General features: G+C 37.6%; 1 protein-coding gene across 2 annotated transcripts in view; it reads left to right on the forward strand.

The window, feature by feature from the left end:
• The first annotated feature begins 570 nt into the window (after positions 1–570).
• Positions 571–14,602, forward strand: part of ZNF385D (zinc finger protein 385D) — a 759,183-nt gene continuing 745,151 nt past the window's right edge. Inside the window, exon 1 of one of the 2 annotated variants that reach the window (XM_036030594.1) lies at positions 571–913. In XM_036030594.1, coding sequence (XP_035886487.1) covers positions 808–913 — 106 coding nt within the window. In that variant the 5' untranslated portion in view covers positions 571–807. The remainder of the gene's footprint in view (positions 914–14,602) is intronic. The other variant, XM_036030592.1, reaches the window with a different exon arrangement.

The following is a 14,602-nucleotide window of genomic DNA, read 5'->3' on the forward strand; positions in this document are numbered from 1 at the left end:
TGGCCGGGGAGAGGGTATCTCTTTCATTCCCAGGGTACAGGGTACTGTACTGAGTGTGAGTGTGTGTGAGAGGAATGATGGAGGGAGGGAGGGACAGAGGGAGAGAGAGAATGGATGAATGAATCATGTGAGACAAGAAAAATCTCAGTAGGATATGGGTCCCTCAAAAGGGGTGAGCACTTTGGTTTTGTGGAGGAGGGACTTTGCATTCTCAATAGCACTTTGCATCTGTTCTCCAAGGTTATTGAGATGAACTGTTATTAAAAAAAAGGAGGGAGGTGGTTTTGTCAGGTATTGTACTCAAACAAGGAGGATAAAGGACCTGAGCACCAAAGAAAAGCCCCTTTCCTGAGTCCTTTGAGGCAGCTCACTGGAGCACATTTCCACTATTTCTAGTTTCTGGATGTATTATTTCTCCTCCTCGCGGTTTCCCTTAACACCCATGATCCATTTGCTCCAGTAAAGCTAGTTCCTCGCCTCCCGGTTTCTTTCCTCCTCAGCTCTCTGCCTCTCTCGTTGCACCCCTGAGCCCGGCCCCTCCCTCCCTGGCGAGGCTTGCACCGCTCCCCGGCGTTGCACCTGAGGCTGGCGCGGGGCTCTGGACGCGTGCGGAGCGCCATGGGCGCGGAGGAGGCAGAGGCGCACTGACTGCCAACTCCAGCCCGCCAAGAGACAGTGTGAGCAACGCCTCAGGGACCATTCTGGGCGGCCACAGCTCACGACTTGCTGTGACCACCGCCGCGGAAGCTGCGAGTGGGCAACTGTGTGCCCCCAGGGACAGCCAGTCCGGGCTGCAGCTCCTCCTGGATGCCAGGGCCAGGGCGCCAGGCGGCAGCCAGCAGGAGGATGAAGGGCTCGGTGGGAGGAAAGAAAGAAAAGCTACTGGGGGCGCCGAAAGCTCAGCCCAGCCAAGGTAAGTTGAGTGCAAAATTGGTGTCTAGGCTCCGGCTAAGGCTGAGGGATTGGCTAGGGTGCTGGATAAGACTCTGGGGTTGCGCCCCTGTGGGATGGGAGGCGTGCGTGGAGTGGGCATTTGCACCATCCAGATCCGGGACCATTCGACCCCTATACCCACACCGTCCGTCTGCACCCCTGCCCCTGCTGCTCAGGCAGAGAAGAGATGTGAGTGCTGGGGCCAGAGCGCAGAGTGCAGAGCTTAGGTTCTCCGGACGCCAGACGCTGCAGAGGACCAACGGGGCAGCTGAGGCAGCAAGCGGGGGAAGGCAGGCAGGCGACAGGGTCAGCCTGTCTCTGGCTGGAGTTGAGGGCTGGGCCACCGAGGACGGACGCCCTGCCGCCTGTTTCCTATTGGGTGTGTGCATGGTGCGCTCCTTCCTTGGGAAACCTGACGAAGTTATAGGGCTAAGAAAGCACAGTGGGCTAGCTCCTTCCCTCTTCTTGTTTTCTTATTTAAAAAATTTTTCGTAGGGATGTACACAGTCAGAGGGCAGTGTGAGAAGCTACTGAGTTATAGGAAGCCTAGCTCCAGGAATCACACTGATATTAGGGTGGGTTTGGGAGGCTGAGGGTAAACCAGTGCCCCTGAATCCAGTTGCCTTCCAGGTCCAGAGACCCATTAACAGAGGGGGCAGAGGGTCTGCGTACCTTGTGACGTCTTGGATTTGGGGAGAAAAGTTTTCTTGTAGGTGAGAACTGCAGTTACAGGAAACCCACTACTCCTAATATGGTGTCACCCCTCATGAAATGTCCAGTTCTCTGCCTGTATCCCTTATAACTCAGACCTACAGCACCATGCATTTCTGGTGGCCTGCGTGTATGTGTGTTCTAGCCTGAGCTGTGGCTAAAATAACGCGTGATGTGGCATTCTGGGTGTTTGCGTCCAAATTCTGAAACCTTGAACTAAGAAAGAAGACTGCCCTACATTCTCTAGGTGTAACTAAGAACCCGAGAGCTGATGCTTTTCTGTGACATTCCCTGGTGCTTCTGGGATGTGATGGGGAAATTTCTCTCTCTTGTCTTGAGGCTGTTTGCTAGTTAGTCTGTTAAATGTGTCTTTCACGTGTCCACTCAGTTCTGGTTCACCATGTTCCCTGAAATAAACTGGAAAGGTGACTCTCCCTATGGGCTCCACACCACCCTTGCCCTGGACTGAGTAATTCAGTGACTTCACTGAGGTCCCTAAGCATGAAAGGCAGATATGGGTCATTTCAAATTATGTAGATTGATGCAGCACAGCCTGTCTGGGGTTTGCTGCAATTTCTTCCTATTTCCTCCAGATGTTCCTCAGAAAATTAACTTGAGCACTCTATTCATGGAGCTTACATATAGACTGGGGGAATGGGCAAGCATTTTGAGTAAATGTGTTACCAAAGATTAAAGTAAATGAAGTGTTGGAAGCACTCTGAGATAGGATAAAGAGGCCTATGCCAACATTTAGGGCTTCTGGACTATTTTAGCTCTATTACAGAGTGGCTCAAGGACTTTTGGGGTCATTTAATAATAGTAGTAGTAATGGTAGTAGTAGTAGTAATAATAATAACATCTAGCATTCATTTCCCTTTTACTGTATATCATTCATTGTGTTAATGGCTTTACGGCCCCTGCAAATGCCAAACAACCCCATGAAGGCAGCAACTTTACCATCTCCACTTAATGGATAAGGAAAGGGGAGCCTTAGAGATATTAAATTAAAAAAAAAGTTGCAGAGTTAGAGTCCAAGATTGCTGGACTCCAAGGCAATTTCTTGAGCCACTATACAGCCTCTATGAGCCTCATTTGAAAAGTGAGAGGATGACCTCCCTAAGTTCTAAGTCTCGTAAAAAATTAGTACAGAGATGATAATATAGGCCGATTCCTCCACAACTATTTCAGATGTTTAATTTCACAGAAATGTAGAGCTTGAGACTTGAATTCAAATGGAATTTGCATGGCATTCATGCAGTTTGGCTTGCTGGCTCTAGAGAGGGCTAGATGCTAAGTAAGGTCTTGGTGTTCCCCTTGACAGTGTCGCTTCCTTGAGCCTTCCTTTATTGTAAATCAATAGTATTATATTAGAGCCATGCTTTTAACAATGTGTGATTTATGACATCAACTATACTTGGTGCTAACATCACATTTGTATGACCCCAAAGAGTTCTCCTGAGGTCTACCTGGACACTTTCCTGTTTCAGTTAGCTAATAATTAATGCTCAGATCCTAAGATGTTGGATTTCTAGTGAAAGATACCAGCAGATTGTTTTAAAAGGTCCTTTCCATTTCAACAGCATTTTCAAAACAATTATACCCCCTGTTGTGATTTGCTATTTACTAGGTGTATCAAAAGTTCAATAATAAAAAATGTTTGCAATTCAACAAAATATAGTGTTTCACCTATAATAACAACTCCAGCTAAAAGATTCATATCTAATTTAGGACTTATTTTATTCAAAATTTAATTTGGATGTTTCATATCTTTTGTCAAGTGCATGTAGGTAGCTGAGTACACATCTTCCATTATTTTCTTGTACTCTCCAACTCTATAAATCCATAACTCATTATTCTTGAGATAAGGTATAGTCATGCCTTTCTAAATACTTTGAGGTTTTTAAAACTAATAGCAAAAATGGCGAATAAGGTACACTTGTCATATTTCTTCACAAGCCGTAATTGTGCTTGTTTTGGGAAGAGTGCTATACTTTAAGTCACAGATCTGGTTTGCCTGTGCATGAATGGAATTACTAAATACAAGCATATGCATTGACTGGGACACTAACAATATTAATATCTAAGATGTGGGAGCAGCTTTGGGAATACAGAGATACTTTGAGAAGTTAAAGGTATTTTACTAGGTTTCATTACAGTTACATGCTGCCTTACTGTTTTCAAATCAGAATACATTTTTTTTGTTCCATTAACCTAGTATTGTTTGCCATGATTTCCTTTTTGTTTTAGGGTTAAATTGTGTTTTCTAGTAGTAACTTAGCATTGCATGAAGTAGAAATTTTGTGTCTTCTGTTGATATAGCTGAAGTGTTTTTAAAAATCATATTTTTGCCTAACTACCAGAAACAATACATTTTTGAATATGTAAGGATTTCAGCAAAAATGTAAAAATAGCATAGTAATGACTTGCCTAGACATTTTGTTTGTTTTTAGAAGTAGATAATTAAGTTTTTCTAGTGGCTAACCTTTCATTTTATTAGTAAATTATTAAACTAATTGTAAACTTAAATTTTTGAAAAATGTTTTATGACAGTAGGAATCTTATAAATGAGTTAACCTTATAATCATATGAAAATATTTTCTATGTTTTAGAAATTTTCTAAATTCCATATAATAATAATAATAATACTTTATTGGATATCACTTGGTGATTTGAACAACCAGATTTTTGAAAAGCAATTTAAATTTAATGTCTGAGTCACGTTTACATCATAGACTGAAAAATTAATATTGAGGAAGGATTTGTAATTTTGAATGTTTCAAGAGCTTAGAAGTCAAGGTAGGTAACACTTCCTAGTTTTCTGACAAAGTTTATAAAGTGAAAGTTTGAATAAATTAAAGCCTGTGGGTTGAAAATGAAGCAAGCACTTAAATAGCCTCTTAGGAAATGAATATCAGCTCAAATAGAGTACATGCCTGAGATTCATTAGTGGACTTTATCTTTTGAACAAGTGGTTAACACATTGCAGATTATGTTTAAAAAGTTATGCTACATTAAAAATGTATTAATTTATATTTTCTAGGGCCTGTTAAAATTAGCAATAACTCTCCTTTCTGGAACAACCCAGCCTTAATTCTTTTTTTTTAAATTGCAAAGAGAGGCGGAGATGATTCAAATTCCTTCACAATGACTTTATCCCATTGTAAATGTGATCCTAATCGTATCCAGACAATTCTGTACCACTTGTAGTGTTTTGTCCAGATTAAGGATGGGTTTCCAAGAAACCAAACCAACTGACGAGCCTGTAGAAAATAACAGAATGCAGTTCTAGATTGGGAGAGGGACCTCTAGACTGTTTAATGACTTTATTACTCTGCCCATAGTGTCATACAACATGTATTTAATTTTTTGCCTATTAGGAACATAAACGGGTAGTTCTCCATGATCTATTTAAGAGGCTATCTACCAAAACAAGCAAGCATGCATGCTTCCTAAATAGGTCTTTAAGTGAAAAGTTTGCAATAAAGGAGAATGTGTGCTTTTCTTCCATGCAATTATGTAGCCCATCTTCAAGCAAACAGTACTGATTTTGGCATATTTTGATTACCCATTAAACCTGTCTGTCTCTATGAGAGGAAAAAAAACATTACAATGAAGTTTTAGGTAGATCCATTTGAGGATTTTCCTAAGGGTTTTTCGTAATGTGGGGTCATATGTTCTTTGTTTAGTTTTTTTTTTGTTTGTGTGTATGTGTGTGTATGATCTTGTCATGTGTTCTGTTTTTATATCTAAGGAATTATTTGCTGCTACTTTTATAATGTATTATTAAAATTATTAGAGATCTTGTTTTCCTTTAACAATGTCTCATCTACCCTCAAATGAAATGAAAGAAAAATTAATGAAATGTATTTTACTCTATTTTTACTTAAACACATGAAACTCCAGAACACATTTTGAAAAATCTAGCTTTTAAAACTGCATTTGTTGAGAACAACTTCTAGAAGTTAGTCTTAGTGTACTAAACCTAACGAGATCACTTAGAGTTTAAAGCATAAAGGTTACAGGTACTGGATTGATAACTCAGGTGGTTTCAGTTTTACATGCATTGTAAAATTTGACATTAAAGTCATAGAGACGAATAGTCATTTAACATGGGGTAGTGTTTAAGAGTGTGAACTAAGGAACTAGAGTGCCTGGGTTTGAATCCTTGCTCTGTTCCTTATATGCTGTGAGGATTTAGTGAGCTTTTTGTATGTCTCTTTGCCTCAGTGTTCTCATCTATAAAATGGTGTTAATAAATAACCTCTCATGAGTTGATTGAAGTGAAGACTCATGAAGATAATATCTATAAAATGCTTCAAAAAGTGTCCAGTACAAAGTGAATATGCCTTAGATGTTAGCTATGCTTAATCATCATCATGTAGTACTTTCCTGTGACTACTGAGCCAAATTATCCCAAACTTGGTGTCCTAAAATCACAGAGATGTATTCTGACACAGGGCTGGAGATGAGAATTCTGGAGTCAGTGTCACTGGGCTAAAGCCAAGGTATTGGCAAGGCTGTGCTCCCTCAGGAGGCTCTGGGGGAGAATCTGTGCCCTGCTCTTGTTGTTTTGGTGGCTGTGGGCATTTTTTGGTGTGTAGTCACATCCCTCCAGTCTCTGCCTTTGTCTTCCCATTGTCTTCTCCTCTGTGAGTCTAATCTCCCTCTGCTTTTCTCTTATAAGGACATTTGTGATTGCAGTGAGGTCCTACTCTGAAAATCCAGGGTAGTCTTCAGTTTTAAGATCCTTAATTTAATTACATCTACAAACACTCTTTTCTCAAATAAGGTCACATTTATAGGTTCTAGGGATTAACATCTGATGTATGGGGGCTGGGAGTGAGGGGAAAGGATGGGAAAATTATTTTGCCAACCACAATCATTATAGTCATATTTTTAACTCTGCTAGATGTATGAAAAGATAGAAAAACCAACATAAATAAATTGTGTAAAATGAAGAAAGGACCAGAAATTTGCCATATTTTTAAGGTACATTGCCTTAGGTTCAACTTTTAACTGTATTTTGGATCAATGATATCAGCAGAATGAATTATTTTCCTTTCACTTTAACATAATTCGGTCAGTAAATATTTGAGGCGTGATTACTATGTGCTTAGAGAATGATAGTGCTAAGTATGTCGATGTTGTCAGGCAAAGTAAGGCCCTGGGCTCATGCAATGTTTGCGTACAAGTAACTGTAGTACCCTAGACAACCACTTCCTTTTAACAAGTAGTTTTGTTGAGTATAGTTGGTTCTTTATGCATAACCTCAAAATTTTTGGAGCAAAGAATTGCTATTAAATTAACTTTAAAGATAAGAAACTGAATCAACTAATATACATATACATAGGAAGAGACCACTTTTGAACTCTGTTCCTTCCGGTTATATGTCATAGGCCTTGAAAGAAAACAAAGATTCAGGAGCAAATTTAACAAAATAAGTAAAAATTAATTTTCCGAAAGATAAACCACATGAAGTAATTAACTAGAAATATTAACTCATGAGATGTCCTGGTTAACTGGACTTTTGATTTAACAGATAAATTAAGAAACTTTCTTTGGAATTGTTAATTTTTATATATTTTTTAAAAAATAGAATAAGTCAATTATTGACTTTAAGGAATAGATTTTATGTTTTTATTTGTTTTGAACTTATGTTCTCCAGCTTTTAAATTGTAGTAAAATACACATAACATAAAATTTATCATCTTAACTGTTTGAAGTGTGCAGTTCAGTGGCATTAAGTAAATTCATATAGTCGAGTGACCACCACCACCACACATCTCCAGGTGTTTTTTCTTATAGCCAAAGTAAAACTCTACCCTCATTAAATCACTCCCATTCCACTCCCCCAGCCCCTGGCAACCACCATTTTACTTTGTCTCTATGATGGACTATCTAGTGCCTTATCTAAGTGGATTCATACAGTATTTACTTCTTGTGACTGGCTTATTTCGCTTAGCATAGTATCATCAAGGCTCATCCATTTGTAGCATATATCAGAATTTCCTTCCTTTGAAGGAAGGAAACAGTCAATTGCTTGTCTATACTATATTTTGCTTATTCATTCATTCATCAATGGACACTTAGGTTGCTTTCCTTTTTTTGTTTGTTTTTTTTTCCTGTTGCCAGTAGTGCTGGTATGAACATGCATGTACAAATATCTCTTTGAGGCTACATTCAGTCCTTTTGGAATATATCCAGAAGTGAAATTGCTGGATCCCATGCTCATTCTATTTTCAGGTTTTTGAGGAACCACTGTGATGGTTTTCTCATGGCTGCACCATTTTCCATTCCTAAGCCACAAAAGCTCCTTTCTTCAGTGCACACCAACAGTTATTTTCCATTCATTGTTTCAGATAGTTTTCACTGTGAGAGGTAGTATCTCACAGTGATTTTGTTTTGCGTTCCCCTAGTGATTAGTGTGTTGAATATCTCTTAATGTGCTTATTGCCCATTTATTTGTATCTTCTTTGTTCAAGTTCTTTGCTCATTTTTGAATTGGGTTGTTTGTTTATGTTGTTATTGTTGAGTTTCAGACATTCCCTGAATAGATTTGTAATTTGTGAGCATTTCCCCTCCTGCGGGTTGCCTTTTTACTCTGTTGAGGGTATCTTTTGATGTAGAAATTTACAAATATTTTGAAATGTTTTATTTACCTATTTTATTCTTTTGTTGCCTGTCACATCTAAAAAATCATTGCCTTTTCTTTACCTTTTTTTGGTACCTGGTTTAAGATGTTTTAAAAACAATATCAAATATGCTAAATTAAGTAAAGCATAAGGGACTAAAGTAAGAATGAATAAACTACAATTATAGATGAAAATATGAATAATTTCACAAATGTAATATTGACCAGAAAAGGCCAAAAAGTCCAAATAGCTTGATTCTGGTCAAATGGAATTCATAATTAAGCACAGCTATCTTATGAATACATCAGTTATTGGTAAGGAAGTAGGCAAGTTACAGGAAAATATCCTGTTTACAGATGCTGATGTCAATTACATTATCTGGTCACTTGTAAAAGTTTTTCAAGTTGTACATTTGATGTATTCACTTCTCTGTATTCGAATTATACTTCAAAAAAAATTTACGACAAGGCAATTAGTCATTGAGAGCATATGACAAATAGAAATTTCTGGAAGAGTAAGAAAGGTAAATAAAGACGTAATTCAACCTATGTTCTAAGGGAGTAGAAACATGAAAACTTGGTCCATAAATTTGGCCCTCAGTTTTTAAATAACCATTAGTACTTTCTTGTACACGAAAAAATAAAAACATTCCTTGCACTGAGACTGAAGAGAATTTTCCCCATGAATCTTCATGACGAGGGAACTGAATGGTGCAGGGAGATATCCTTGTTAATGTAGCAGAGACTGTACAGGAATCATTTTTACAAAGGATAGAGCAGTTTACTTATTGGGACAACTTCTGGCCTGGTTAAATTCAAACATTTTAAAGTTTTTAGAAGGATGGGAGGGCTACATACCCCTTAGACCAGGGATGTCAAACTCGTTTTCACCTGGAGCCACATCAGCCTCAAGGTTGCCTTCAAAGGGCCGAAATAATTTTAGGACTGTATAAAAGTAATTACTCCTTATCTGTTAAGGAGTTGAAATTACATTCAGCCCTTGGAAGGCAACCATGAGGTTGATATGGCCCCTGGTGAAAATGAGTTTGACACCCCTGCCTCAGACAATGCTTTATAAATATTACTCCCTTTAATGATACTTTTAGCCATGATTTTATGGCAGCTGGAGCCCACTCACTTTGACAAAGTCAGAGTGCCGATGTTCTTTGTGATAAGTTAAAAGCTGGAGCCAGCTTGACTCTAGGGAACCTAAGAAAATGGATACCTTGTAGGAATGGTAGGGGTATCTCTGAGATGAGAACAGTGGGCATGTCCAGATTTGCCTTAAGAATTAATGAGTTGTGTACAGTGACCCAACTTGGATTTCCCTTGATATTTTAATTTCTCACTGGTCTCTCTGAGCATCAATAATCTAGAAGATAATAAGATATAATCCAAAGTGATAATCTCATTATAACAGGGATTGTGATTCATTCATCTTTCTACCTCCTGCAATGCTTGTCATTGCTTTGAACAATGTAAATGTCCCAAAACATTTGTTGAATGAATACGTGATTGAATTCTGCCATGTGGTAGACAACACTAGTAGAAAATTGAGCAAAATTGTTATCAGATTCTAAAGATACTCTGAAAATGGCCTTAAAAATAGTGTGATAATCTGTCAGATTTTGTTATACCTTTTCATTTGCCCTCCTAAGTAAAGTAGACACAGTTTAACTTACTGATTAATTTATGGCTTCTAGTAAGTTGAGTAAAAAATTTTAGCATGTTATAAAAAAGAATTGGACTTTAGGAAGTTGCTTTTAAAATACTATTTTTCATTTCTTATAGATTTTGGTGAGCACTTTGTATTTGTAAAAATTCCTTTTTTAACATTACTGGTATAATTCTTAATTGTTTATTAATCATAAATCATAAAATATAAATTGTCTGATGCAATGCATTGTTCTCTGACTCTTCATAAATAAAATAACCAGAACAACTTAAGCTGATCACATGATACAGGGAAAAATAAAAATGTTTTCTTTTTTTAGGTCATAAATTAGAATGTTTTTTCGATTTAAATTTTCAAAAGTTGAAGAGAAACCACTCAGGACTCTGGGGAAGTCGAACAAAGAATCTTTTATTAAAAGATTGCCTATAACAAGTGTAAAAGTTTCGCTAATAAGGATTATTTTTAGCACGCATAAGAATTTGAGAAAAACCAAGTGATATTTAGGATAGAAAAGATTGCCATTACAGATGATGATATGCACATTTCTATGTCCATTTAGAACAAAACCATTTTTTTTATCTTTTCCTTTTAATGCACTTACTTAAACCTTACATTGAAGTAGTTGTTCACAGAATTTTGAGAAATGATATGTAATTTCTCATTTCTTCCCACTGATTAGGTGGGTAGGTGTTACTATTAGGCACATTTACTTTTTATTTATTTTTTTAAGATGAGGGAACAAAACTAAAAAAGGTCAAGTGATTTTGCAAAGCCAAGTAACTTGAGGTGACACAGTTGGATCGTGAAGTAACCATGTCTGACTCAAAGCCTGAGCTTCTCTGTGCTACCCTGAGTGGTTTCTGTTTTCTTTCCATGTACACAGGGAAATAGCTTCTGTTAAGTTTATAAGACACTGAAGTGATTTACCAGAGGGAAATGATAGTCTATGAATGGAATGGAGATGAGAACCATCAATAAACAACATTATTAAGGGACCACTGATGAGATATTCATCTGAAAATTACTCCAAACACTACTGTAATATAGGCTTTATAGCCATATTCAGATTTGCTGTGAAGATAAACTAATTTTATGCAAATACTAAAGTGACTGTAACAGTTATTTTGTATACCTTGCTGTGGTCCTTAAGGAAAATTGTTAGGACCATTAATAAGTTTCTAAACTGATTAAGCTAATTTGATGATCCAAAAGGAATCTTCCTATAAATTAATGCTGCCTATTACATGCTGATTATAGCACATTGCTTGCTTTCCATGCCCAAGTTTAAGTTTCCAGCCCCTGCATTTTTGTGCTTTCCCACTTGTTGGCTTTCCATTTGGTCTTGCCACATCAAAACAATGAATCATCTTGTCCATTAGCTGAATTTGGAAATTCTGTGCTATTCGATGAATTTGTTTCCCCCTCATTCCTTTGATTATTTGAAACTTGACAACTTAACTACTTTCCCAAATGTGTTTGTGATGCAACATCAACTGGTTATATTTTGAGCAGCAAAAGGTGGCAGTGGTATATTTTTTCATCCTTTTAAATCAAATGGAATATTTTAATAATCGCCATTTTGTATTTCAAAATAATAAAAGGCTTAAGGTAATAACAGTCAGTAATCTCTAGAGGGGCAACATAATCAAATAGTATTAGAAGGCTCTCAATTTTTATAACCTGAAGGAAACAAATATGTGTCAGCTGAATGATCACCTTGATTATCAGAGTCTCAGAGGAATACAAAGCTATTCATTTTTATTTCATGAATTCCCACTAAAGAAGACCCAAAACACTGAAGTTGAATTGTAGTTTCTTTGTTTCTAACAGCTAAAGCATGCGGTGAACAGAGGGACACACAGTGCGACAATGTAGGCCAGCTCAGTGCCTTTCCTGCTCCCTACAGCGAACAGGGCATGCAAGAGCATTGACATTTGTCCCATTTTGAAAGAATTTTTAAGACTTTATGTCATTGCTTTGTCATTTAAAATAAACTTCAATAAGCCCTGGTGTTGGTTCATTTGGTTGGAGTGTCATCCTGTATACCAAAACTTGGGGGTTCAACTCCCTGTCAGGGCACACACTTAGGTTGCAGGTGACATTCAAGGTCAGGGCATGTATGGTAGGCAACCAATTGATTTTTCTCTCTCAGATTGTTATCTCTCTCTCTATTTCTCCCTCTCTCTTTTCCCCTATCTCTTCCCCTTCCCTTCCTCCCACCCCCACTCTCTAAAATCAAACTTATCCTTGGGTGAGGATTTAAATAAACAGCAATGAATCTTGGAAGTTGGATCTTACTTAAGTGTCAATAAGTAGTCTAATAAATGATGATAGTAATGAATCATTGAAATCTGGTTGAGTGTCATGTGTATAGACAACATGGGGAAGTACGTCCTTTAGGGAACTGCCATGCACCATGCAATACTTGCATTGCCTGGAACTACAACTATGGTGTTAGTTCCATGAGTATGGCTGTGTGTGTCTGGGAGTGTAATGTGTGTCTACAAACTGAAGTACTTTGGAAGTCATTGAGAAGTTAGTTTGAGGAAGGCTTGGCATACTTTTATGGAAAATCATAAAAGTGGTCTAGTCTGTAAGAATAAAATTACCAGGCTTTTAGTCTAGTGAAGGCATATTTAGTTCTTGCTTTATTAGTTCCTGAATTTTTTTAGAAAATGAAAGAATTTCAACTGTGAATACTTTCCAAGATAACACTGGAAATGTCACCAAAGAGGATCTTCTTAAAGCCAGTTAAGTGGCTGTGACTCTTAACAATCACAGGAACCCCAACCTCATCATGTCCTGTGGCTAACAACTCTGTTCTTCCTACCATTCAAGTAAGAATGTTGCCCCACAAAGAAGTTTGAAAACTTAGCTCGTCATTATAATTACCTTTTTACTGAACATTATGCTAACACATATACCTAATTTTGTCTTATAACCTCTGTAAAATATTATTCGTATGTCCAAGCCATGTAAATGATATTACACAGGACATTTGTTCACTTGCATACAATTTGTAACTAGTTTCCTTGCCAATGAGACACTTACTCTCTCCATAGGCATCATTTCCTAGCATTGCTGCTGGTATTCCCATCGTCATCTCAGACTGGGTTCATCATTTTGCCCTAAATTCAGTGCTTCCTGACTAGATGCTTTCTTTCCACACCAGTGCTGTTTTAACTATTTCTGTACATTTCCATACAGCAGAAACTTATCTTGGACTTACCATGTTTTGCAATGAATGCCTTGTTATCATTCAGACATTTCTAATCAATGGGAATTTAAAAGAGGTGCTGTGCTTAGTATCATGACATTCCATTTTCAGGTCTCACTATGGCTGGGAGACCAGGTGGGGGACCAACACTAACTCCCATCAATATACACAAGTCAACCCAGAATCTGCAAATAGCCAAGAAGATTGAGCCACATTTCTGGCAAAGTGCAAAGCTGCCTATTTTGATTTTTAAAGGCTCATACCCACTCATTTCAAAGGGGGTATTAGATTCTATGAGACATAAAGATCTCTTAGAATTTGTACTTTATATATATATATATATATATATATATATATACTTGAATCAGTTCCAGCCTTCTTCTAACACTATCCAATGATAGTAGATCTAAAATGGCCACTGGTAGAAGTCATTCACAACAATGTTTATACTTTGTTCTCAATAATTAAGCCAAAATGGTCAAGCATAGTTTTAGATTTTTGTTGTAGGGAATTAAGCATCACACTTTTTACTGGGTATCAGAAAGAGGTCATCTGCTTGCATTTTCTAGGTTCCTGACCTGGATAGGTTACCGGATGGTTTATGGGATCATGATATTGCATCACGAAGTCATATAGATAGTTGTGATAACTGGGAATGAGTGTATTCTTTTGCCATTTAAAATTTCAGTTCCAAATGGACATCCATTCTCAATCTGTCTCAGTCATTCTTCTAATCCTCAGTGACGTCCTTCCTCTAGAGGCATTCTAAATTTTGTCATGCATTTCAAGTCTTTGTCCAACGCCTGCTCCTACATTCAGAATATTTTCTGGCTTCTGCTCTGCAGATGAAATAAGGACTGCTAGGCAGGCACATCTTCAGCTTTTCCTTCTTCCATTATCTGTCACAGCTTTATTTATAACCATCATAATTCACATCTCTATCTCCAAAGGATTGCTGTCCAAAATCCCACATCTATTTTATGATCCCATTCCTGGTGCCTCCTAAACATTTCATCAATTACTCATCCCCTGTCTTAAAACTTCACTCTTTCCTGCCATCTGTTTTCTTTCCAGACTTGCTGTACTCTCCTTCCTCTATAGAATAACTTAAGCTGCTGTCCTAAATCTCTCCCTAGAATCATTGTCAGTCTATTGGAAAGGGCATTGTCCATACATATCCTTCACTTTATCACCTCGATTTGCTGTATTTCTGAAACGCTTTTGAGTGATTACACATAAACGTTATGTAAACTTCAAAAGTCTCTTTTCAGTATTTCCTCTTCTTGAACAGGCTAAAATATGTTATGCTGCTATATGTCCTTGCTACTCATTCAACAAATAATTACTGAGTGCCCAGTGTAAATTCTGAAAATACAGATAAGATTCAACACTTTCTTTCCAGGAACTCAAAGTGAACTGAGAGAGAAGGAAATAA

Source organism: Phyllostomus discolor, chromosome 7 (genome assembly GCF_004126475.2).
Source record: "Phyllostomus discolor isolate MPI-MPIP mPhyDis1 chromosome 7, mPhyDis1.pri.v3, whole genome shotgun sequence".
Taxonomy (NCBI): Eukaryota; Metazoa; Chordata; class Mammalia; order Chiroptera; family Phyllostomidae; genus Phyllostomus; species Phyllostomus discolor.